This window comes from Hyalella azteca, unplaced genomic scaffold, assembly GCF_000764305.2.
Source record: "Hyalella azteca isolate HAZT.00-mixed unplaced genomic scaffold, Hazt_2.0.2 contig3225, whole genome shotgun sequence".
NCBI classification, from domain to species: domain Eukaryota; kingdom Metazoa; phylum Arthropoda; class Malacostraca; order Amphipoda; family Hyalellidae; genus Hyalella; species Hyalella azteca.
In genome coordinates, this window is record NW_025933477.1 from 65,765 (window position 1) to 92,954 (window position 27,190).

Sequence of the window (27,190 nt, forward strand, 5' to 3'; positions counted from 1 at the left end):
GTAAGTTTAAAAATCATTCATTATTGCTTCCATGCATTAAAAAGCTTTAACCGCTGCAGATTAGCGAGCTGGAGAGCCGGCTAGAAGAACAGAACCGCGAGCATTGCCGCCAAGTGAAGCTTCTCACCGAGGAACTCGACGAAGAGCGCAAGAAACGAGCCTGTCTCGAAATTGAACTTGAACGCTTGAAAAGAACCATGAATAACTACGCCGCTCACGTGTAAATGAACCTCAATCAACAGTGGCATCAGTTTTTCTTCATATTGAGGTAGCACAGTTCATCTTGCATGAATGATTATAAATTTTCCATTGGTTATCAGATTTTCTTGAGAAACACAACATGCTTTGGTACTTGGAGGGCTATTGCCGTATGATGGTTACTCTTTGTTGTTTTTACATGCTTTTGACGACTTGCGACGAAGGAATAAATTTATATTTTGCTTCTATTTCAGTGGTAAAAAATTTGTCACAAATGGTATTATCCGTTAAGATTTCAACTATCCGTCATAATTTTAAGATGACCAGTAACGCTATTGTTTTTGAGTGAATAGAAGCGTGCCACACTTTTCCAAGTATTACAATTTTTGCCACAGGTTTCATTAGTGGTATATTTTGCTGCGCAGCTCAATGAGCTTATTGAGCTCATCACCTGTGCAACTGCGTCCATAAGATAAATCATGAGTATTAACTCGATAAATTATACCGGCCTTCAGCTCAAAAAGTTTTGAGGGAAATGTTGATTATAATTAGTTTAATTACTGATTGCGAGTGCACCTTCACGATGAGTCTTCAAGGTCTGTTTTATCCTGCAGGTCGGCGGGCACATGAGAAATAAATTGTGGATAAAATCAGAATTGGGGAGCATTTACGATGTACCTAAAATTTATTTACTATAACTCAAATTAATTTCCTATGGAACTAATTAATTTTTTTCTCTGGAAGTGCCATCGTGTACTGAACCTGGCGAATTCCTCGCGACCCAAAATCGCTTGCACAAATCATTGCTCAACCTAACAATCCTCGGTCACAAATTTAACGATTCTTCATTACTGACATTTATTTTGTAGCTTGTTTGGTTGTAATTTATAGACTGAATAGAGCTCCCACTCAGTGGCCTAATCTACTGTATCTATTTTGTTGATTACAATGGCGTTTATTACGTAGAGTGATCGTTTTCAAAACATGATCATCTGCAAATGGTTGATATATACAGCTAACTTAAATACCTACTTAGATTTTTTGCTTACTCTTCACTATATCGTCATAGTGATGCTTAGTTTTTTTAAATTCAAAATGTAACTGTAATTCAGGAATAACATTTCTTCTCAATCACAAGATTTATTCCAAGATTTTTCTCGGTTTCATCGCTCTGCTGTTACAGAATGCCCATTATTGGCTTGATGCTGCTCTGTCCGCACAAAAATATTGTCTAGTTTAAACAATCCGTGTTATGCTTCTATACCTATTTCTGTACATTATGCGCTGGGCAACTTCTAATTTAATTCCTGACTGTGTTGTACAGTTTTGTACGACTTTTAATGTGGAGTTAGCATGTAAGGATTGATCGGGAATGTAGCGCTTTTGTCTACGCTAATATGCTCTTGGATATTGTCTGTCGTCCGGTGCATTTCGATTGCATGGCATAATCGTTCTAGAAATTTTCAAAACATTCTTCCAATTCAGATGTTTAATATGAATTTAAAATCACGCGTGAGAATTGGTTGAATACATTACAATTACAGCACCGTTGAAAACCTGCAAGCAGATAACGAGTTGGACAACTATTTTACAGACTGAAGTCTCCCATCCTTTGTTGCGCTGCAATGAATATAATAACGTAAATGTGGTAGCTATCGTTTTTATAGTTGGATTATTTGTATATTTTGTACATTAAAGGTTTTTTGATTTTTATTGCTTTCACAAATATAGATTATTAGCTGTAATCCTTCCCATCATTCTTTCTCTTTTTTAGTCTATTTCCGTTTTAATTCTACTGCATTATATGGTCTCTTATACCATTTCTCATCTTCTTTAGTTTCGATATATTTTGAATGCAAAAGATATTTAGCCATCATTTTTTTCAAACATTACAAACTGCATAATTTCTACGCTATTACCGCCTATGTTTGAAGCATTTTTCGAGTGTTTTTAAATATGAATATTTAGAGAAGAGTTTTGGCGGAGGAAAGCCGGTAAATTAGGAAACCCGGTAAGCATTCAGAACTCTTTGTTGCCATTCAGTATCGGTTATTTGGCAGTAGCTTTCATATTGCGCTTACTCTGATCGCGGGCAATCAAAACACAGACAATGTTTAAAACTTGTCTTAAGGGATCATTTGCAATTTTGTTTTTATAGTTTGTTATAAGAAAATATATCGGTTTATAGAATATAATAACTGCGATTTTCACCATTGTCGTCCATTTTGCTTTTTTCTAGAAGTATCTTATCTTTTTACCCGAATTATGTCTGCTCTATTTTTATGTCTGCGTTTATATTTTTTTAGGTTAGGTGAAGACTGTCGAAGAATCGATGCAGAAAGCAGTGGTGTGAATGTGAATGAACTATGTCGACATATTACTTCATTCATCAGTTGACACTTGTCTTGATTGTCATCCGCGTATTTATCCATTTCCTGACTAAAATTTATGAAATAAATGACGCAATCGCACTATTAATTATCCATTGTAAACAAATTTGAAGGTAATAATGGTCATCTCTCTCATGTCCATAGAACGCCCAAATACACTTTTCCGGTCGCCAATACAATTTTTTTCCATTTGGCTTATTTGCCATGCAATTGATTGACAATATTCGACAAATAAGAATGTTCGATAGTGCTAAGTCATTTTAGGTAATATAAATTTACATTTATATCTTCTGACTGATTTAGATGCACATAATGATGTAAGTGACCATCTTGAAATTGCTGAAGCGCATTCACCGCTTAGAATGTCCGCATCGCACTCGTAGCTGGTAGAGTAGTCGTGGCACGATCTTCTCGTCTTGTAACTTGATTTGTATAATTTTCATCCATTATCCTGTAATTTTTTAAATAGATTATGCCTATGCTTTTCTGTAAGAATGGATTTATTTTATGCTGCTTAACTAAAAGTCTATTTTAATGATTTGTAACTATGATCTCTGTGAAGAATTCAAAATGGATATATTTCGTTGTCACTGCCGCAACTACATTATTTCGCACCAGGTGCTCACTGTCCGGTTAGCGAATGAAATTTTCCATCATGTTGAAGATCGGTTGCCATCATCCCCAATAAGGGGATATTTTCCGTCACAAAAAATAGGTTATTCCGCAAGGTACAGAAACCGCGCTGCTCCAACCTGGTTTTAAGCATTCATTCATTTATTGACTCATTCCATCTTGGCATTCCAGCTGATATTAACTGCTCTGTTGATCTGGTGAACCTAAATAAAATTACAGAACTATCAACCTGACGACATCGAAGATCATCCGCATTCCAATTAAGTTAGCCATCGATTAAATTTGTATCTAGTGTGTGGCCAGATATTTATTTTGTCTAACCCAATAATGAGACCTGTACAACGAGGCTTAATTAGATCGATTAGTCAAGATTATGCGAGAGCGATTAATATGTTTTTTATTGATAAGTTCGTGTCCTTGTCTTGCCATGACCGGTGCCTGGTTGCTTCCGGTGACCTATGTTCGACCCAAGAACTTTGTATTTACCTAATTAATCTAACAACTTTAACCCCCAAGATAGTAACATGTATTTTGGGTCGTCTAGTCACGGAAAAAATTAAACTAGAAAATTTGTCACGCGTATCATTTCCTTTCAACAGTGCATTTCGCTGAATTTTTTAGGTTTACCTTGGTTAATGAAAGAACTTAATTCGAGATAGAAATGATCAAAAACGGACGGCATGCCTTATCAGTTATTTATTACGCGAATAAATTAAATGGTACCGTCAAATGCACTTGTCGACTGAGAACTTCGTCATAAATTTCAAATGATGAACAAGTGATCTGAAAATCAAGCGATGTGTGGGTGGGAATGCCAAGGGCCCCGCAATCAAAATCATTTCGATCGGATCTATTAAATGAAACAAACATGATTAGTAATGTCCATGTCTTGAAATTTGTTTGCTTGGAATTTGTAAAAGATTACGCAATCTTAATGTAAAAACCACGAGCACAGTTACTTGTCCATGAAAAATAGGGCTGGCTAAGCTGCATACAAACGTCAATCCTTTGAAAGCTTTTGCAATGGAACAATTTCCTTATCAAATTACTGTATGAATTGAAACATACTTCATTAAAACCCAACAATTGTCGTTTATAAGGAGGAACCTGACAGATTGCTCCAGGACATTTACCATGTAGTAACAAGAGTAATACAAACATTCAAATAGAGCTTAGAGCTATTATAAAAATATGCTGAAAATGTATCCAGCGTTTTAAGCAAGAAAAAACATCAGCCTATTGTCGCGAATGCTCATGATAATGGTTGCTTAAAATAATTTTACAAAAAATTAACCGAAAAAGGCAGCAACATAATAATTGAACTAAATTACACAGCATCAGCTCACTCGATGGAAAGGAGCCAAAAGGAAATCAAGCAATATCTGGCTACAGCCGTTCTCGTTTCATGGTATTACTACCTCTGGTACAAATAAATACAGCAGAAATTTTGGACTAGAAACCAATGCAAGAAAGATTCTGTTAAAAATAGTTAACAAAAAGGGTTTAAAACCGTGAGAAAGATTTAAACAGTAAAACAATAAAAAAAAACGTCAACAAATGGAGCAAAAAAAAAATCGAAAAAATCACAACTAGAAGTAGAAAAACATGCGCGCGGCTCAAGAATGCAATGCTAATTGTTAACAACGCTTCAACCGCTACTTCATGACCAATTTATCTTTTATGGAATTTCAGCAGTAAAATAAGCAAGAAAGATCTTATAAATCAAAGTCAATTCTAAGAAAAGATACAGTTGCAGACGCGATTGAGCACCGAACTCCCACGTAAATTGTCTCGTCAATTGAATGCTCATCTAACTTTTCCCAAGCACCTACAAGTTGAGAGTCAAGACTTGGCGAAGAATCACTGAAACTCAGTACTCAAAAGTGATGGTCTTTGTCTTGAGGTACTCATTAAGTGCCTCCTGTCCAAGGTCCTTGCCAAAGCCACTCTGCTTAAATCCTCCAAACGGAGCAGCGACGTCGGTTTTGTTGTAGGTGTTGACGAAGCAGGTGCCGGCGTCGAGGCGTTCAGAGACGTACAAGGCCTTCGTTACGTCCTTCGTCATCACGCCCGAAGCTAAACCGAACTCGGTGTCATTAGCGCGACGTATCACACCGTCCAGGTCACTGCAAAGCCAAAATTATATTTAATTAAATGTTGTCTGAAATAAAACGGGAGCAACGTGTATTTAGGGAGTTACCGCCAAGTTTTCGCCTGTTATGCAAAACTCTACTTACTACATTGATTTTACCTACTTGTTACATTAATTTTACCTACTTGCTACATTGATTTTACAATTTGGCTTTCTGTGCTAGCAGTACAGTAACGATCTGTACTTTTCTCCTTCTGATATTGGCAAGTTAGGTAACCTGCCTCTTAAGTGAAGTTGCTCAAATATTTTAAACAAAATTGCCCTCTGCTGAGATAATTTCATTTGTAGCGACCATGTTTATATATTTCCTCCAGTTACCCCCGCAACTCATTTTCTGGGAACGTTGCTAGCCTAGTGAATTCTAGCAGAGTTACCCATACGACGCCAAACCGAACTCTGTGTCATTAGCCCGACGGATCACACCGTCCAGGTCTCTGCAAAGCCAGAATGATATTCAATTAACTATTGTCTGAAATAAAACAGAAACAAAGTGTATTTAGGGAACCGCCAAGTATTTCTTTCAGTTTGTATTTCTTACCGCCAAGTTTTTGCCTGTTATGCAAAACTCTACTTACTACATTGATTTTACCTACTTACTACATTAATTTTACCTACTTATAACATTTATTTTACCTACTTACTACATTTATTTTACCTACTTACTACATTTATTTTACCTACTTACTACATTTATTTTACCTACTTACTACATTGATTTTACCTACTTACTACATTGATTTTACCTACTTACTACATTGATTTTACCTACTTACTACATTGATTTTACAATTCGGCTTCCTGATTTAAGAGTACAGTAACGATCTGAACTTTACTCCTCCTGATATTGGCAAGTTAGGTAACCTGCCTCTCAAGTGAAGTTGCTCAAAATATCTAAAACAAAATTGCCGTCGGCTGAGATAATTTCATTCACTAACCCATTGGGAAACCGAGACACGATCATAATAGGTCCGAAGCTCTCTTCGGTGGCGATGTACATGTGGTCTTTAACTTCCGTAAAGACGGTAGGCTCAAGGAAGTAGCCTTTGCCAGGAAGCCTCTTGCCTCCATAGACGAGTTTAGCTCCCTGGTCCACGCCGGTGCTGATATAGTCAAGGAGTTTGTTCAGGTGCGCCAGATGATTCTGAGGTCCATGCGTGGTGGCGCGGTTAAGGGGATCACCGATCACCTGGTCGCAGGAGAAACAATTTGAAGACAAATTAGAGACATGCATACCAACACATTAGCATGGTGAGTTAAACTGTAGTCCCTTAATATCTGCGACTAACTATAGCCTTTCAGTTGCATCGATTTGAATGATAGTGCTTTCGTGTCATAGCATCAAAATTATCCATCAGCACTGACGAATTTAACTCTGGTTCACAAATTTTATAATATCACGTGACATGTATCATAATTTACAACCGTCGAATCTGTCCGTAGCGCAGTCGAAGGAATAATGAACTAGATGAACATATTCAAACATCGCAAATAACATTAATGGTAATTTCTGCAAAAAAAAATAATGCTGGAAAACGTAGCTCATTTCGAAATCGCTAATTGGAAGTAAAAGATAGAAAAAACATAATTCAATTGATAGTCGAATCCGTCACACAACAAATCAAGAATGTCAATAATTAACAGCTAATTGTACTATTAAACATAGTCTTATTATCGTGTAGTTTATCAGCAAGGCAAGGCTCGCCAATCAAGGAGACACGAATAGACAATTTAACCTATAGCTTGAATTCCGCATAATCTAAACAAGAACTTACAAATTTGGCTCACCATTTTCTTACATTCCTCCACGACCCTGGAGACAAACTCATCATGGATGCTGTCCTCGACAAACAAGCGACCTGCCGCGATGCAGTTCTCTCCTTTGTTGAAGAAAACACTGCTCATGCCCTGCGAAAAATCACGCTCAATTCGCTTCACTTCTAGTTGCCAGTGCAATGTATTTCATAGTTAAATAAATACGATAAAACAAAACTTCTAACTGTGTTGAAAAAAAAAGTTGTAAAGGATAATAAAAAAATTACTTCTTCAATGCATTGAATACTGACCATAAGAAAGTCGTCAAGCAATCCCGTGATTCAAAGTTTAATCATGAAAAAAACAACTTATTCAATTCCGATTCCGCTCACCATTCTAACGGCTTTGTCGAGGTCGCAGTCGGCAAAAATGATGAACGGGCTTTTACCCCCAAGCTCCAAAGATGCCTTTTTCAGGTTGCTTTCAGCACAAGACTTCATGATAACTTTTCCTATTTCAGTGCTGCCTGTGAAGCCGAGTTTCCGTACCAGCGGATGATCCGCGATCGCCTGTCCGCACACACCACCTGTGCGTAGGAATAACACACTATATGGCATATAAAACGATTGATGCACGATCGGCCAATTCTTGTCTTATGAAAGCGATATCTTGGCTAGAACACATCAAAACAATTTAAAGTAACGCGTGATTTTCTTTTCCTCGTTTTCTAATTTAAGAAGCTCATGTACAGCACAGAACATTCAAGCACACCTGTTCCAGGAAGCACGTTTATAACGCCTGGAGGAATGCCAGCTTTGACGGAGAGCTCGGCAAACTTGAGTGCGGTGAGGGGCGAGACCTGAGCTGGCTTGATAACGACGGTGTTGCCGGCGGCGAGACACGCAGCCATCTTCCAGGACAGCATCATCAGAGGGTAGTTCCAGGGAGTCACCAGGCCGCACACTCTGCACAAAGTTCAATGCGTCAGGCTTTTGATATATTCTGATTTTGATATTGTCAGGCAAAATTTGATACTTTGATTAGTGTGATATTTGATATTAACCACAAACATTTTTGATGTTAATGTGGTTAACTTCTAAACGTCATTTGAATGGTTCATTTAACAATTGAATGAATGTAATTATTATTACTATATAATAATTTACTTTCAAATGACTTCTCTAGTATCTGGTCCATTTAAAGATGATCTTAACTATCAGGATTCAATTTACTCTAAACAGACATAACACTGAGAGTAAATCATGATTTTAAACCTTTGCATTGAAGACCTTGAACAAAATTCACGAACGAACGAAGCTTAATAGACTCGTAAGACCTTCCATCTCCAACTCCGATAAGTTCATATCAACTTCCTCGATGAGCGTATACATAAACTATTGTTTATACTGCTGGTTTCAATTACCCGATGGGTTCCTTCTTTGTGATGGAGAGGTTGTGGTTGGGACGAGCGTTATTGATGGGGATGGTCGCTCCCTGTATTTTATCGCACCATCCCGCGAAGTAACGCCACGTGTCGATGCTCATGCCGATGTGCGTTTTCAGGGCAAGGGTGTACACGGCCCCAGAATCTAGAGATTCCAGCGTGGCCAATTCTTCCTTGTGCTCGTCCATGATATCTGCCAGTCTGTAGAGATAAAAATATTATTTTTAATAGCACATCAAAACGTCTGCAGAGATGGATAAAATGGAAGCCTTATGAAGATCAAGGAAGAAGAAATTTGAAAGAAACACAAATCCATGACAAGCTTGGCATTTGCGAAAATGTTGACGAATTTCTTACTTGAAGAGCAGAGTCCCTCTGTCTCGGGCGTTCATTTTCCCCCATTCGCCTTCGTAGAAAGCTGAGTGCGCAGCTTTGACGGCCGAGTCTACGTCCGTCGCACTGGCGCTTTGCACCTGAAAAAAACAGACCATCAAATTAAAATTTGGAATTTTCCAAGAAAGGAGCGGAATATCATTTTTGGAGCATGATGGACAACAAAAACATATTTTTGTTGTTGTGTTGTTCTGTAAAAGCAACAAAAGAATAAAAGTATCTAGAACCGAGACGAAAAATCAAGGGTTAGGTTACAAAAAATATATCATAAATACGTGTTGTTTGGACGATTATCAATGTTGATGAGCGCCAAAAAGAGTTTGAAACTGAACCAGTAGGTTATGCTTCCATAGCAGTCTTGTGGTGGTTTAGAACTTCCTAGCCACAAAGTACAAATGATTCTCTGCAACAGTAATAGAGAATTTTAGCATAGATTTTCTGCATTTGAACATTTCGTACTCATCAAGCAAAAATACCGATAAACTCTGATTAATGGCAGTTGACAGATCAAAAATTTAACGTAAAAATAATAGAAACATTCAATTGGTTTCATTTTCGTTGTGGTAATAGAACTGAACAGCCAGAACTACTGGTACGAGATGAAGGAGGAATGAATCGACTTCTCATACAGTAGGAATCAGAAATAATTCATCAATAAATTTTGCCTAATAGACATGGCATCGCGAATGTTTTTTTTTTTTTTGTAAATGTCAAGTCGAATTGTTAATATTAATATAAGAAGAAATGTTCAGCTTATATGTATATACTCGGCTTTCAATGAAATATCACAAAATTAGGTTAAAAGTGGAGCCAGTACCTGACAACATCCATTGAACCAGCACCGGCTTTGAAGAAATCCGTTTCATCCACAATTTCAATATTGAGTATTGCTTTCCAAGTCCCCTTTAGTTGCTCAGCCACGGCTTGTTCTTTTTCCGTGAGCTTCAAAGTCTCTTTGCCCTCGCCCGCAGCTCCGTATTTAGAAGCCACGACCATCTTCCCGTCTACGCTCAGACGGGCAATGGACACCTGTCATGACCAGGAAACAACATTTACAAATACTTCGTTTAGATTTATCCTGAGTGAGATGTTCGGTAACTTAATCTTAGAGTATATTCTTTTGAAATTCATAGTGTTGAAATTTTCCTCGTATACATCACTGTTGCGAAAATTTAATTATATATACCATTCATCAAAACAAATACTTCCGGCCATCTTTCACAGTGAGGTACAACTAATTGTACCTCACTGTACAACTAATTGTACAACAACTAATTTTTAACCGTGATTTGTTGCTCTCAATCATTTTCATGCTGTTCGTTTTTTATTTATTCCTCTACAGCCATATATTAAAATATTTCAAAAATAAAGATATGTGGCTATACTAAAACAAAATTGTTAGTACTAAAAATCAACGTGGAAATAATAATCGAACCTTATTGCCATCAGAGCCAGTGAGTATCAAGCCGTCTTCAGTAATGAGGCCTGGAGTGGAGAGGCCCTCGATGGTCACCTCTTTGCCTTTACTCGGGGCGGCTCCCGTCCAAAGCTTCGATCCGTAGAGCTTCGTCTAAACATAAACAAACTGATTATGAGTACGCTCTTCATGAAAACTGTCATCTTTTTATCTAAGATTATCTCATAATAAACTTAAAATTTCCCACAAATGATTTATAAACGAGCGAATTTTTTCATTATAAAAATTATCCGATCCATCACAGGCCATGCTACTCATAAAAAATGTGTGAATCTCGTTCTACTCCAAAGTTTCATTAGTAGTAATTAATCAATAAATTTTTTTATAGCTACAAAATTACCTGCTTGCCATCCAAGGAGACCCAAGCTCCAGGAGACGAGTCCATACCACGCACGAAGTTATGTAGTATGTACTCCAAAGTTTCATCAGTAATAATCAATAAATAAATTTCTTGATTGCTATATAATTACCTGCTTGCCATCCAAGGAGACCCAAGCTCCAGGGGATGAGTCCATGCCACGCACGAAGTTATGTATGGCCTCAGCAGGTTGGTCGAGCGGCAGCCTGCAGAGCTCTGGCTTGTTCAGCATCGCGTCGTACGTGGCGCCTTCCTCGGGCTGGACTATCCTGGGAGCCTTGCCTTGATCAACCAGACGAACTGCCTCCACCTTGCGAAGCAATAATGGCATTATATATTGACCAAATAATGAATTAAATTGCATGCAAGGAATTACTCTGTAAATGACACAAAAGGATATAAAGTTCTTAGGGATTCGGAGAATGCTAGATTTGATATGCTGACAATTAGCGCAATAACGGTACATTATCCAATGCCTATACTGAAAATTGTTCGCTATTAAAAATTTCATTGTTTTTTTAACAAAAATTGTACCCAGTTGGAAATCGTCACAGTTCAATTTCGAATGCGGAGAGTGGATCAACATCAAAAAACCGTTTGAAGTGCCGAAACGCAGAACATATTCGGCAAAATACTGCCGAATCGCAGAACATTTCACACATGTCATTCTTACAGAAACGTAACGAATAAAAGAAGTGTGCTCAAGCCTCCTTGAAGTGTGCTCAAGCCTCCTCAAGCCTCCCTTGGGTGCGAGGCTGCTGCTCATGCAGCCCGTGCGTACCTCGGGCGTGCCTCGGGCCGGAGAGTGTTTTTCAAGGTTGACATGGCGAATGCATTCAACAGCCTGCGACGTGACGTGTTCCTTGCTGCTGCGCGGGCGAAAGCCTGTCTCTTATACACATCTAGATGTGTATAAGAGACAGGTTTAGATCAACACATTGTTTTTATGTTATCATTGTAAGCATTTAAAAAAATTTACCTCATTGAATGGCCCCCAAAAAATTATTTACTGCATGCAANCTTTAAAAAAAAAAAAAAAAAAAAAAAAAAAAAAAAAAAAAAAGCCTCCCTTTATCTGAGAAATCGCAGTCGCTTTTTATCAGCTCCTTTGAGGTGCAGATATTGTGGCAGATCATTCTAAAGTCACGCAAACATTCTACGCATACCATTATGTATATGGTATGTTTACTGTTTAGTAACGTATATATACGTTAAGTAACGAATACTTACTGCCATGCATTCAAATCTCCACCCGCAATTTTTTCAATACTTAATAATTATACTTTAAATACTTAAATTTACAGATCCAGGTAATATCTCGATAGGTATACTAAAAGTAATGTGAATATGATTTTTTGCAAGCCCCTTGTACATTTACATTGCCATGCTCCGAGTACACAAACAAATACTGTCGAAATGAAAATCTGCGATTCAAGCAAACGAGTGATATTATTACTGTCGAAATGTTCAATAGATTACCATAGCTTTAATGCCCTCAGGATACATGAATCTATTGTAGAGCGAGTCGACGGTATCGTTGGGGTCGACATCGGTCTCTCTCTGCAGCAGGATGGGGCCGGTGTCGAGGCCGTCGTCAGCCCAGAATATAGAGAAGCCTGCCTTCTTGTCTCCACACATCAGAGTCCTGAAATTGATATTGGTCGAAAGGTATTAATTCTCAAGAGCGTGAGTGCATTTCGGTTAAAAAATAATATTGAAACTAATTGTCGATGTCTCTTTTTGATGGTTGAGGGTAAATACCTCTTCTTAAGGGCGCGAGTTAAATGTAGTCACAATTCACAGCCCGAAAATTTTATCATATTCTAGGGCAAATAAAATATCCAATTTTTTCATCATTTTTTAGGGTGTGAAATTAGATTAAACTTATAAAAAAAATTCCTCTTATCTGTATATCAAATGAATCAGTTCAAGATATTTCGACTCGGAAATCTCATTTAAATAAACCAACTCAATTGCAAATTTAAAAATCATTCCGAAAAAAATATTTCATGAATAAAAAATTGGCGGCTAGCAAAATAATAACCAAATCGAGAACAGTTCATTGAAGAAACAATAACTTCAACAGTTTCTAAGCTAACCAGTTGATGGACGAGGCGCCGCGATGACGCGGCAGGATGGACGGATGATAACAGATGGACTTGTGTTTAGGATGATTTATTACCTGTAACGGTCAGAACAGTACAACAACCACTGGACTTCCATTTAAAATGTATTCATTCTTCAGTAGGCAGAAAATGTCAGGCTCAAAACCCTTAGCAGTACACATTTATGTTAACCAAGTAATGAAAGCAACAGCAAACGAGTAATCTCGCTAATTTATAATTGACAGATAATATTAATCAAGCGTAATCAGGATGGAATAGATTCTTGGATAAACAACACATGGAGAAACATACCTGAATATATTTATGATGTAAATCATGTAATACAATACGAATGAAATGTGTTCAAACTTTTTATTCAAGTTCTAACTGACCTCCATAGGAATGAACTGCGAGCAGAATGGCATAACATTGAGGTCAGGCTCCACAGATCTGTAGGCGTCAAGAACTTCAGGAAGAACGACTCCCTTGCTGCGCCAGGACTTGAACTTAAACACAGCCACATTGTCGCCCGCAGCAACGGTAGCTGAGTTATCAATATTATATTAGGCAATACTTAGAAAGGAAAAATTTCAACATTTTTTCACATCAAAATATCATGCATGTGATCAAACTATGGAGCTAAGTTATCGGTTCGATTGTATTTGTCCTCGCATGAAATATGCAAAAAGACCGTATCTGATATTGATGTAATTTCTATATGGTTTCAGCGACGTTTCATACCGAGCGGATCTTCTTTCGCTCCTTGATCTGGAATGGTGAAGACTCCGACAATCTTGTGACCTTCTTTCATGAGTTGCTTGTACACCTCCCCGGCAAAGGTGCTCTGGCCAATAATTGCGACACGCATCTTGTCTAGCAGGCTCTGCGCAGTATGAAGCGTCAGAGTACGCTCCGTTTTACACGAGTTATCGACTAAATTAATTAGATTTCAGAAGAAAATGGACACATAGAAACTAAGAATTTACCTACTATGCTGACGATTCGAAATTAGTTATTTCTTGAGCTAATAGAATGTCAAAAACCAAACTTTAAACGCTTCAGGAACTGAAGACTAGGACGGAATTGTGCGTAGCGAACACAAAATAACGGAAGTTCTGCCTGTCCTGAATGATGGATGATTCACATCTTCACCAAACATTTCCTTCATTATAGAGTTTCAGGTCAATCTCATCGTCATGGCATTCCATCTAGTCTTTTGCTTGTGGTACCTATTGGATAAACAACTCACCTGCGAACTTATCAGCTGACTCAAACGCACAACGCAACTCAACAGCTCACTGTCAATTCAGAACGAATTTTAATTAAATTCACAATATAACTAACCAAAGCAACGCGCCGCGGGAGGAATAATCACAAATAGTTACATCGTTCGTTTTCGACCAAACGGTAAAAACCGAAAGATTCGCGAAGCTGAACAGCTGTCAGGTCCCAAATTTCTGAACGGATCTGCATGAGATTTGAAACGTAATTGGCAGCAAAACACGGCGGTAGGAATTTTCACAAATTTTTACGTTGCTGCATTTACGCTTGAAGCGAAACGTTAAAAAAATAAGTTAGGTTAGATCAAGATAACTTAGGCTAGGATAGGTCAGGGTTATGTTAGGTCAGGACAATATGATAACTAGCTAATAAAGAGTTATGTTCTAGATTTCAGGCAGATCGATCCGTTCAGAATTAAGAGTGAGCTACGGTTGCGCTAAAGTTTCGTTTTAATCGAAAACGAAACCAGTGAAAATTTATAACAATTCCTTCCGCGGCATATTGCAACTAATTAGCTATACTCTAAATTTCCTGCAAATTCGTTAAAATTGTGAAAGTTGTGAGTTGTTGCGTGGGTGTGAGTCCGTGGGTGAGTTCGGAAAAGTGAAGATTTGGACATGCAGGGAGTAAACGAATACTATCTCAATTAAATATCAATATAAATCGAAATTAATTTGATCGAATTATATATGAATAGCCAAAAAGAAATAGTATATCATGCTGAGCGGGGGCAATGGGCTCCAGGGCTCCACGCGTTACCTGGGAGAAAGTGCTGGCTGGTTCAGACAAAATTTTCGCATGGAGGAGAAATCGCGGAAAGCCTGTTAACGCGATCACAACCTGCGTTTGTTGTTGGTTGAATGACAAATCTTTCATGCCAGAATTTCACTAAGCATCATGAATTAAAACTTTAAGGCAGCACATCTAAAAATCGGCTCGTATTGAATGAGAGTATGAGACTACTCATTCAAGTTCTTCCGAGTAACTATGATGAAAGCAATGTATGTATGTAAGGATTATAAAGGATATATATGCGCTTATAAACGTGGTATGGTACAAAAGAAAAGTGCGGTCGGTACACGAAAGTAATGCAAGATTCACATTTTCATTCAGTCCAAATCTTCCCAGATCTTTCCGCGGCCACAGCGCTTAGAAAAAAAAATCGTAAAATCGTTTACTAAATTACTCATCCTAACAAATAATTACTCAAACACACTATTACCCAGAATAAGTTGAATGAATTGCATCAACGTCGAGACTAAAGAAGGAATCATCATGCAATGTTTACACTAGTTTCCATATCACAAATTTATCTTTACCTTGTAGAGTGTCAGAACGTGTAAACTTCAGGACTCGACTATTCAATAATACGAAAGAAACACAATTACGAGAGAAGCAAGTAACATTTTCTTTTACAATAAAAGTTAAATTAACAGTGTAGAAATGAACATGACTAGGTATAAATTAATCAGTCATCTGCAAAGCTACATTAAGTCAACATTGGTAACTTGAGTCTAGTACACCGATAACGAGAAACATATTGACTAAACGTTTGAGTAATTACATATATTGTTACAAATAAAAACAAACCTGTGACGTACTAAAACGCCTGTATACTTGTGACGCGGCCAACATGCTATAACGACCACGTTGTGCGTGAATATCCCTTAATCAGTCCCCAAATACCCTAACCTACCGCCACAACAGGCAACACAACACTGGCATTGTACAATGTACACTGTACAGAAGTCCGAACACACGCAATCTCACAAGTCACAACCGAGCGCTCAACTCAGATGCCACGAGTTGGTTGCTAGCCACGGAATGCAACTGGCAGAGGGCGCCACATTTCCAAACCCTTGCCTGGGTAGCTTACCGAAAAAATCACAATTTCGACAATTCAGGGGACGGTTTTGGAACCAAACTAGGCGAAAATGCATTCATTAATAAAAACTTTATCTATTGATGCCCACGCAAATAGATATTTACACAGCATGATAATAAAATACATTTTATTGTGATGATGTGTTACTGTAGCCCGAGATATCTGGTATCGTAATGCGATTATTTATCTCAACATCAAGACCATCTCCCGTGATTTTCCTGCGTGTCATTGCATGTGGCGCAAGATAATGTTGCAACCTCTGGAGAGCAAGAAGGCAGCCGGGGGAGTAAAAACAAGAAGCAGGGTAATAATACACAAGTACGAAACAACTCAGATACTTTAGTTTTGTACAAACTCATGATATGCTCATAAAATAGATAGTAATTACCTGCAGTTGCAGGGAAAATATAGCGCGAAAAAGATAGACGCACTGAAAGAGCGCACTCGCTAAGCTGCCAAGGCACACTGAACATCCTTGAAGCCGTATCCGTATGCACAACACGGCTTCACCCCACGGCTGAAACCGGGTCTCTCGTCACTCAGCTCAGTAAATGAAATCTCGGCCAGCCAGTTGTTCTTATGGTTTTTCGACATTTCACTTAGATAGAAAACGAGCAGCTCTGTCGGTCATGCTGCAGAATTTTTTTTGTTAAAATTCTAGATTGAGGGTACTATAATTTATTATATGTTTGTAAACTTTCGCTTCTTTGGTAACAAAATTCAAGATGGACGCAAAATTTTACAGTGAATTTGTGCACTAGCTTACAATATTAAAAATCGATGAGAACCAGCTCACTCGGGCTAAATGCAATCGCCAACATAGGTACGTCACTAGAACACACCCTCGAGAGTCGAGTCGTTGATTGGTCAGTGAGAAGCCTTGAGAGTCATGCGAGTTATTAATATACCGCGATTATCTAGAAAAGCAGTGGTCAAGCAAGAGAAGAAAACGACGATTCCAGAAATGTTTAGATCTTTCTCTGTACACTAATCGAGATTATCATCATGAGTGAACAACCCCGCATCTTTATGCTTTTAACTTGACTCTAAGAGTCTAGACCTCTAAACAAAAACTATAACTAAATTTCAATTACAATTGTCATGAAAGATTGAAGAATAGTATCTGACTCTATTGCTCCGATTCGCGACTGAAATTAAAACATTCACCGGTTAAATTATTATTTAAACACTTACATTCACATTGCACCGCTAAGTGCAATGTTTTAATTTTCCTCGCTCTGTACATTCCTAATGGAAAATGCATTCGGCCCTTGTTAGTATGACCGTATCTTATCACGCATAACTGCGTCAATATAGAACTCGCATCGATCTGTTTAACCTCGTACAATTACGTGAAAATACAACTGTAAAACAAAAGTTTTTTTCAGTCGCCTTCTCTAAAATGGGGATTTTTTCAGAAAAACTTTCATTAGATTAGAAGAGTCGGCACTGAAGAAATAGGCCCATGGCCTGTTGCCGATTCTTGAATTTTTCGCGACTTGATTCACAAGGGATCCGGCCTTTGGAACCCGATCTTTCCTAACTGACGATTGATTGAGATGGCTGCTGGACTTATTGCCTGCTGGTCCGTAATTTGCTAGGAATTTTAAGACTGAACATATGCTATTGCATAGCTTCGTCTGGCCTGTTCTTGAAGGTGTTCATACTCGGAGCGTCAACGATGCTATCAGGAGGCTGTTCCATATGTCGGTGACTCGAAGCGAGAAGAAATGTTGTCGCATGGATGTGTTATAACGCAGTTTTTTTTAGTTTATAGCCGTGGCCCCTGGTGTTGTTTCTTCTTTCAAATTATTATCATTGTATGGCTTATAAGATTAAAAATCGACTGCTTGCTAATAACAGCAGAAATTAAATCGGATCTTTGCTGCGCAAAAAAATCAATAATTTATCGATGAGAACGAGGAGCCTAAATCAGCGAAAATATTAGAGGAATGTCACGCGTTGCGTCCAAGGAGCATTTTATCAGTCAACTGCTATTTCCCTCTTCACTTGATAGATAAAAACTCGAGCATAACTGCATGCATCATTAACCAATCAGCACCGAATATACATCTCAATATTTGAACATGTCTCACGTAACAATGATTAGTCGAAGTAAATACATCACCATTCTTCAAACTAAAATAGCTGCTCTTGAACATACATATAACTTGAAGGACATTTTTCATAATACCAGTTTTTCATTACTTCAGGTCGAGAGAATCATAATGCCAGTACAGCAGAAATTAAATCGGATCTTTGCTGCGCAAAAAAATCAATAATTTATCGATGAGAACGAGGAGCCTAAACCAGCGAAAATATTAGAGGAATGTCACGCGTTGCGTCCAAGGAGCATTTTATCAGTCAACTGCTATTTCCCTCTTCACTTGATAGATAAAAACTCGAGCATAACTGCATGCATCATTAACCAATCAGCACCGAATATACATCTCAATATTTGAACATGTCTCACGTAACAATGATTAGTCGAAGTAAATACATCACCATTCTTCAAATCAAAATGGCTGCTCTTGAACATACATATAACTTGAAAAACATTTTTCATAATACCAGTTTTTCATTACTTCAGGTCGAGAGAATCATAATGCCAGTTTTTCATTACTTCAGGTCGAGTTAACAAGTACAATTCGTCTCCCAACTCTTTTCGTAGTAGTAAGCACCCACAAACAGGCATTGACAATAAAAATTTGCTACTTAAAAGAAAAACTTTATTAAAACGTTATGCATGAATACATTTCTTCAGCAAAAAAAATCCGACTTAGATCATACGCAAGTCAACATGTGTATGATCGATCATACATGTACTAAACAACTCTGGTCGATCAACAATGAAGTCAGTTTACATTTAATAAATGTTTGTCAAAGTTGTTTCGTGAGCGCGTCAGACGCCTGAAACCGTACATAGTATGCGTTCGAGAGCTTATCCATGAGAATTCGAGAGTGTCATGATATTACTTGCAGCTGAGCATTTATTTTTAGGAAGAGCATAGTAAGGCTTTGCAAAAGTGAGAAGCAAAGATTGGAATGAAAATTAAAATTTGCAATTTAAATTGGCATTAGATATTCAATATAAAATGAGTAAATCGTTTTTTCATACTTAGGCGAGAGCCGAATGGGTGTTCTACGTATATTCCATGAAAATCAAGGTGTAGACGAGCCATTCATTGTTAGAATTGATAAGCATCATTATTTTTCATTGTAATTACCGGTATCAGGGAAAATATGACTACAAATATATATTTGGCAGATCTAGATTTTAAAATTGCAAAGATTATCAAGCCCAGGGTAGAGCCGGAATAACGTGATAATTCTCTATATAGCCAAACACAATTCTTAATGACCACTTACGAAATCACCTTGGATGCTAGTTGGCCTGAAGACGTATGTCGTAGTTCAGTAGTTGAGTTCTGGAAATAATTAGTAGGAATTGAGTGTGCAATCAAAAATATGAGTATTCCAGTTAGTTATGAGTATCCGAAAATGCAGCTAATTACGGTTAGTCAAATGTGAGAACAACAGGGTAACGGATTCATAACTGCATTGAAGAAAAACTTACTGGGAGCATGAAATTGATGAAATGTAAACTTGATAAATCATATTTTAACTCGGTGGGAGTGTGATCAGCAACATTTCAAGTGTGGGGTTGGTGAATCAACAACCTAAATTAAAAAAATTTGAACTACCTACTTCTTGCTCTGAAACCTAGAAACCACAAAAAATTATCTTTGAAGTTTAGACTCCCAACTCCCTAAGGAAATGGCATCACATATATAAAAAAAAAAGCCTCTATGGTTAAAAGAAATCAACTACACATAAAAAATCACTCTCATAACTGGGGGCACTGATGTATGCAGTTGAGTGTTCAGCAGTACATTGCTTGCTGAAACAACAAATTCATGCTCATCGAGGCAAAGAATAGTCACACAATGATTACCTGCTCACGAAATAAAACGATATTACAGTACATATTATTCTGATGTCTGTTACATTTCAGTATACAACCAACTAGAGATATTGAGGCTAAAGGAAGATTATTTTTTCATTAACTTAGTTTATGATTAGGTACTAGAAAGGCACTTACTTTCACATGATCAAGAGTTCTGGGCACATCAAAAAGCATAATCTGAGCCACTCATGATGGTAAGCATCTGCTATCATTGCCTTTTTCATTTTACAGCCTAGAGGCCCAGTAGAGGGAGTTAGCTTGGCCTGCACAAACAGAACAATTATCATCTGAAGTACATTCACATTACAAATCAATTGACATGGAAGAAAAACATTAAGTCATGTTACTGTTATAAAAAAAGTAAGTAACAATCACCATTGTGTTTTATTAAGTGACATCATAGATGTGACCTTCATTGGAGGATAGTTTCTAATATATAATGGTTTAGTTTTTTTACCTAACTGCACAAAGATGAGGTACAAAAATTCAAGAAATAAGAACTTCATCATGGAACTGTTTTCAACATTTCAAGGCACTTGGAACATTAGGGTGTTGAATTGATAGTGTTCTCTTTTTTGTAATACCATGATATTAGGAGGTTACTATGCAGAAAATAGCAATTGGGTAACAACATCAGTTAGTTCCCCCCAAATCAGGGATGTAGCAAATTAATTGAACATCTTTTGCCATAAAACCCATCATTAAGCACTGCATTCCAAGAATTACAACACATCTGAAGAGCCCAACTTTTAATTACTATATATCATAATAAAATCTTAAACAGATAAAAAAATTAAATGACATGAAAAATGTATGAAACAAAGAACCTATTTACAGAAGAAAGAACCTATTTACATGAAGAACCTATTTACACATTCAATGAAAAATCACACAATCAATTGACAAGACCTCTAGCAATTTTATGGATAATACAGGTGATTCTAAATGATGGTCTCAATTGAATAAATTTGTACTTATTCAAGAATAAATTCCAAGGAATAATTTGCACACCAATGGAAAGTGAAACATTCAAGGTTTATTTTTAATATTAATAAATGTTCAATATGTCCCATTTATGCTCCACAACAAACACCTCAATGGTAGCCAAACTTGTCCCACACAAGAGAAAGCATATCTTCTGTTACTGAGTGCCCAGTAGCAGTGATTCAGTTCTTCAGATCAACCAGAGTTGCTGGTAGAGGCGAGACATAAACGGCTTCCTTGATGTAACCCAATAAGAAATAGGCACATGGGGTGAAATCAGGTGATCTTGGTGGCTATGAGTGTAGAACCGGATCTTCATTTTCTATGGGTTCTACCCCATGCTCAGGAAGTGACCAATTCAAAAAGTTTTCTGCAACTACTGCCACCAAATTCCACCATTTGAATAGGTTAAAACATTTTAATCTTCCTATTTTCATCTGTGTATAATTTATTTATTTTTAATTTATACTTGAATAACTATGACTTTATTGAGTAAATCATTTAGCTGTTGTAGCTTGTGCATCAACCAAATCTACATTTCAACAGAACAAGCCTCTTGGTGTGCATAACTGCTCAAACTCCCACTGGCTGCGTTTTGATAAATACTTAGTACAACTCTTTCAACAAAATTTCAAGTTGTTTTATAGAGATAGACAATTGCATTTCCTAGCTTGTATATTTAGATATCTTCAACCAGAAAATGTATGGGATTTCAATTTTGTTAATTGTAAAAGCAGGCAAAAACTGGATTGTTTTAGATCTCACCCATAACATTAAATCTGAAACAAAACCTGATGCACATTGTCGCATATCATACATAAATAGTACAACTATATATTTACCTGATAGTTTCGGCCAACACGGCCAAATATGAAAAGTGTTGTATAAAAATGCCCACCCCTTCCCCCTTATATGTGGTAAAGGGAGGGGGCATTTTAACGCTAGGTATATAGGTGCAGAGTAGACGGAAATAAAAAAACGTTACACAGCGGCACAATTAAGCAAAACCATAATAATATGGTTTAAAAAACCATAATAATAATAATAAAATAAATTAAAAACCATACACCTGCATTTCTTGAAATTTGTACTAATGTGGACATTATAGGCACATTGTTTACATTCATTCACAAGGTACAGATATGGTACCATTGATGAAGTAAATACTGATTATCAGTGAAATAACTTGAAAAGTTGAAGAAATACCACCATTGTGCTGAATTGAGCAATTCTACATGTGTTGTTTGCTCAAACAAACTGTTGCGAACAGGCTTGTGCTGAATTCTGTGATTTTGCCTCACAAATGAAAGTGGTTGTGTGGGAATTGAAGTGCAACATGCACAGCCGCATAGCTTCAGAATGCGGTTTTTGTTGATAAGATTTCTCCTGTAAATTTGATTTGATAATTTTATGCATTGATAACAATTTTACTATGAAAACAATGTTTGAAAGCCTATTATATATAGTCAATGTATAAAAATAATATAAATCTTGGTAAAATCTTCATATATACAAGAAGTATATTCATCAGTAATATGAATCTGGATTTACAGTAGAACAATGTGGCTCCTTGTAAAAAACTGAATTTTCAGATATATTTATAAAAAACCAATGATCATAACAGGAATCTGAATTACAGCAGTTTCAGCATTTATTAGGCCAAAGGCCTGTTGCCAATTCTTATCAGCGCAGAACATCCACTGCTTGTTGCAGGCTCAAACTCGTAGCTCACTGCCAGGGTTGGCAATAATTGAATCAAACTGATTAAATCATGTGATTAAATAACTTGATTTCTCATAAAAAAAATCATGATTTTTATTTTTTTTATATATTTAAATATATTGAGTGGCAGTCTTAATTTATTTTGAGGTATTGATATTCATGGTTTAGTATCAATGTCCTATGACAAATTGGAATATAAACCTGTTGCCTTTAGTGTGAATTAGATTCCAATGAATTGTATGTTTTTGGTACAGAGGCATAAGTGTTGCAAGACATTGTACATAGCTAGCATCTTAGCTAATTCTTACAAGGCTATAAGTAGTCCTTAACTAACTAATTAATTATTTGTTATATATTAATTACATTATACAATTTACATGTGTTAGGTAGCTTATATAAAGAAGGGTTGGTTGAGATTGTATGGACCTTTTAGGCATTTAGAAAGATTTTCCACCCTAATATGAGTATTCAAATTAAAATATTTAATTTCAATCATTTAATATGCAAATTTATAACTAGAAACAAAACAATTACAATTATAAAACTATATACCTATAAAATATGGAAATAAAATGTTTAAATTGTGTACATGCTTATTTCAAACAGTGTTAGCTTTTCTCACAAAAAAAATCTCATTTCAAGACATTTGAGGTTTGTTTGGTTGTTGTTTAGTTTATGTTTAGTATTGATTTAATGATCTGAATCAATTGCAAACAGTGCAGTCAGTAACTACTAGTTGGTATGTTTAGAGGGTAGAGTCTGGTAGATTTATAGGACATAGTAGTATGTAGATCTATTGATAGTGTTGTGCACTGTGCAATCAGCTACCTGTCCCTTCAATGTTTAGAAGATTTGCATTCCTGAAGTGTTTTTGCATATTGAAGCCAGTTAAGTGGTCAATATTTAGCTCGTTACCTTGCTCCATACAAACTTTACAAAGCTAATGAATAGACTTATCAATAATTGTTTACCCAACAGGCCCAAAGTGGTAAACCACCTTGGCCATTTTTGAAGGCAATAACTGCCCTTTTTAGCCATCCATATACTGTTATTGCTAGTAGGCTAATTGCAACCTAAAAAATAACATTTCAAAAATACAAAAAAGCTGTAAAAATGAAAAAAAAATCACCAACCCTGCTCACTGCTTCAATTTTTGCCTGGCCTACTTGCCAATTCTGACCAGAAATAGGCACAGGGCCAGGGTTGGCGATTTTTTTTGATTTTTTTTTTAAATCAAAAAAATAAAAAATCAATGATTTTTTTTATTTTCTCATGATTTTTTTGATTTATTTGATTTTTTTTTCTTTTTCAACTTTTTTGTCTTTTTGAAGTGTTATTTTTTATGTTGCAATTAGCCTACTAACAATAACAGTATATGGATCATAATGGATGGCTAAAAAGGGCACTTATTGCCTTCAATAATGGCCAACAGGCCAAGGTGGTGTTTACCACTTAGGGACTTTTGGGTAAACACTCCCCTTGATTGAGTGAGCAAGAGGAGCAAGCATGGGAAACTTCTACCACCAGGGCTGTGACTAGAGCTTTCCCACCATTTCAGGAAATTTGATAAGATTTCCACCAGATGAATTACCTCCTAGCTATCTAATTGTTAACAAAAGTGCACAATTAGGCTGCAAGATCAGGGCTGGTAAAGTCCTATTTTTTTCTGAAATATCGTGGCTCTAATATCATATAATACAGTAGGTATGAAATCTCGCAGCTCAAATGTCATAAATTTTGTTTGATTGAAAAAATAGTGGTTTGCACTTCACAAACATAAAGTTTCATAAAATTTTCAACTTCCACAATCAGCAGTATATAATATATACACCTCAATGCTCCCACCACCCACCAAAATAACATGCAGAACATAATAACAGCCATTGAAGTCAACCAAAAGGTTTCCCTGAAGTTTGTTTAGTCGCAGTTAGGTCAGAGCGAGATCTAACAGTTTAACAACTGACAAGGCTCAATGTGCTCAACAATTTTGGGAGAGAATAGGCCATAGGGTTAAATTAATATTGACAAATGTTAAAGGCAGAGTGGAAATCTAAGATTAGAGGTTCACTTAAAAAAAGCGTTCCACCTTGAAAAAAAACGTTCCAGGCAAGTGGCAACTAAAATATGTAAATTTATAACTAGAAACAAAACAATTACCGTACAAGTATAAAACTATATACCTATAAAATATGGAAATAAAATGTTTAAATTGTGTACATGCTTATTTCAAAGTGTTAGCTTTTCTCACAACATACTGTAAATCTCATTTCAAGACATTTGAGGTTTGTTTGGTTGTCATTTAGTTCATGTTTAGTAGTGATTTAATGATCTGAATCAAATGGAAACAGTGCAGTCAGTAACTACTAGTTGGTGTGTTTAGAGGGTAGAGTCTGGTAGATTTATAGGACATAGTAGTAGATCTATTGATAGTGTTGTGCACTGTGCAATCAGCTACCTATCCCTTCAATTTTTAGAAGATTTGCATTCCTGAAGTGTTGTTGTATATTAAAGCCAGTTAAGTGGTCAATATTTAGCTCATTACCTTGCTCCATGCAAACTTTACAAAGCTAATGAATAGACTTATCAATAATTGTTTACCCAAAAGGCCCAAAGTGGTAAACCACCTTAGCCATTTTTGAAGACAATAACTGCCCTTTTTAGCCATCCATATACTGTTATTGCTAGTAGGCTAATTGCAACCTAAAAAATAACATTTCAAAAAGACAAAAAAGCTCTAAAAATGAAAAAAAATCACCAACCCTGCTCACTGCTTCAATTTTTGCCTGGCCTACTTGCCGATTCTGACCAGAAATAGGCACAGGGCTGAGATCAAATCTGCAACTCTCTGCTCCAATCTTGATACACTGAACTTTAACCACTGGACCAGCCATTGGTTCATAGAATAAAAGGTTCAAAGCTTGGTCATTATTATTTTCATCCTATAGAAGAAAAATAGTCCTCAATTATAGTTATCTAAAAATACTTGTATCATAAAAAATGTTAGCTAGGTATTCTTGCTTGCTTTTATACTGTACACAGTAATTTGGGAAATTTTTACAATGATGGTAAATCAAAAAATGTAACTTTCAGAGATCTTTATACCTAAGATTAAATCATATTTTTGTAATTCTCTCTATCTCAATCTATTATCCATCATCTTTATTGAGCTTTTTATTGTCACTTTTGGACATAAAAAGGAGTGAATTCACAGTGAACTGTAATTCAGTCTTAGAGAGACCATCCTTACCTTACTTTAAATATTTTAATAACATTCATTTATGTTCTATTTTTGAGACAATTGCTACATTTCTATGCTATTTTTTAATTTTAAACTAACCCAGAGTCCATGGTGGCATTAAAAGTAAATGCCTTCTTAGTGACCATGTACGTATGTAATTGAAGAGCTCAGTGGCCAAAAATAGGAGCTTGCTTGCTCCTATAGGAGCAAAATGGCTGTGAGCTCTAATGCCAGCAAGCCAGCAGCAGGCCAGCAGCAGCGGCAGCAGGCTCCAATATGTGGGCTGGCAGCAGCAGCAGCCCACATGTATTGGAGCATGCAGCCATCCTGCTCCCTCCCCTTGATTGAGTGAGCAAGAGGAGCAAGCATGGGAAACTTCTACCACCAGGGCTGTGACTAGAGCTTTCCCACCATTTCAGGAAATTTGATAGTTAAAGGAGAAAAACAAATTGTATCAGAACAAAGCTTTTCCTTAGTAGGACACTAGCACCTGCCAGGCTGCCCCTACTGCCTGTGAAATAGTGAAAATATATGCAATTAGTCCAGGCTGTCCAGCCTCTGTCCAGGGGAAATGAGTGACATCCAGCAAGTTAAGAAATTGGTTTAAATCTGGAATAAATGAGGAAGTTAAAAATGAACTGATTCTAAAAAATCTCTGGTTTGTCACTATGTCCAGCAGTAGCAGATTAGCAGTACAAGAAGAAGCCATTCACAGCCATTCTGTTGCACGTTTAGGCTATATATACAAATTTATTAAATAAAAGGTAGAAGTTCTGTAAAGTCTAAACATATACCATGTATGATGCAAGTGATGTAACCATGATGGTACATGTACTAGGGCCTAGGCTACCATAAATTAAACAAAAGTTGCCACCCAGCTGATACTGCACCTGGAGACCCAATCGCGAAAGAAAAAACAGTGGTCACTGGTCAGCACTCGTTTAACATGGTGAAACTGAAGTTAGGATTCAGTTTGAAATATAATATTCAAGTTTATTTTTATTGAACCAACAGCTTTAGGGATGACTTTTGCTAATTTTCATGAAATTTGCAAACATATTACTATATTTAAAACTGTAAAAAAGTTTAAATGAGCACTTTATTTGCGAATTTCTTACCTAACATCTTGATCTTGCGCTTTACACTGACACCTACTCACTACTGAGGCTACAAAGTACAAACCTCAGGCTCAAATCGAGGCCTCAACTTTA

The 27,190-nt window shown here is 36.8% G+C and overlaps 2 protein-coding genes and 1 long non-coding RNA gene across 10 annotated transcripts in view; 1 reads left to right on the forward strand and 2 right to left on the reverse strand.

Annotated features, from left to right (window-relative positions):
* Positions 1–3,794, forward strand: part of LOC108681519 (SH3 domain-containing kinase-binding protein 1) — a 44,137-nt gene extending 40,343 nt beyond the window's left edge. For all 5 annotated transcript variants that reach the window (XM_018170563.1, XM_018170562.2, XM_047879514.1 and 2 more), the window contains one exon: positions 60–3,794. In XM_018170563.1, coding sequence (XP_018026052.1) covers positions 60–224 — 165 coding nt within the window. In that variant the 3' untranslated portion in view covers positions 225–3,794. The remainder of the gene's footprint in view (positions 1–59) is intronic.
* A 298-nt stretch (positions 3,795–4,092) lies between these two features.
* Positions 4,093–15,914, reverse strand: LOC108681516 (cytosolic 10-formyltetrahydrofolate dehydrogenase). Its single transcript, XM_047879516.1, is given in 16 exon segments — positions 4,093–5,347; positions 6,309–6,559; positions 7,159–7,278; positions 7,518–7,711; positions 7,897–8,090; positions 8,549–8,770; positions 8,927–9,076; positions 9,502–9,776; positions 9,779–9,991; positions 10,398–10,532; positions 10,910–11,107; positions 12,277–12,442; positions 12,897–12,979; positions 13,295–13,446; positions 13,644–13,785; positions 15,774–15,914. Coding segments are annotated over 16 exon segments (2,796 nt in total). The 5' UTR covers positions 15,819–15,914; the 3' UTR covers positions 4,093–5,091.
* A 2,866-nt stretch (positions 15,915–18,780) lies between these two features.
* Positions 18,781–27,188, reverse strand: LOC108681523. 4 transcript variants are annotated; one of them, XR_001931507.2, is made up of 4 exons: positions 27,098–27,188; positions 20,171–20,298; positions 19,914–20,023; positions 18,781–19,496 (listed from the first exon to the last, which is right to left on the reverse strand). It is a non-coding gene; the product is annotated as an uncharacterized LOC108681523 (long non-coding RNA). The 4 variants fall into 4 exon arrangements; XR_007156576.1 differs by lacking the exon at positions 19,914–20,023; XR_007156577.1 differs by lacking the exons at positions 19,914–20,023; positions 27,098–27,188 and adding an exon at positions 26,870–27,074.
* Between the last annotated feature and the right edge of the window lie 2 nt (positions 27,189–27,190).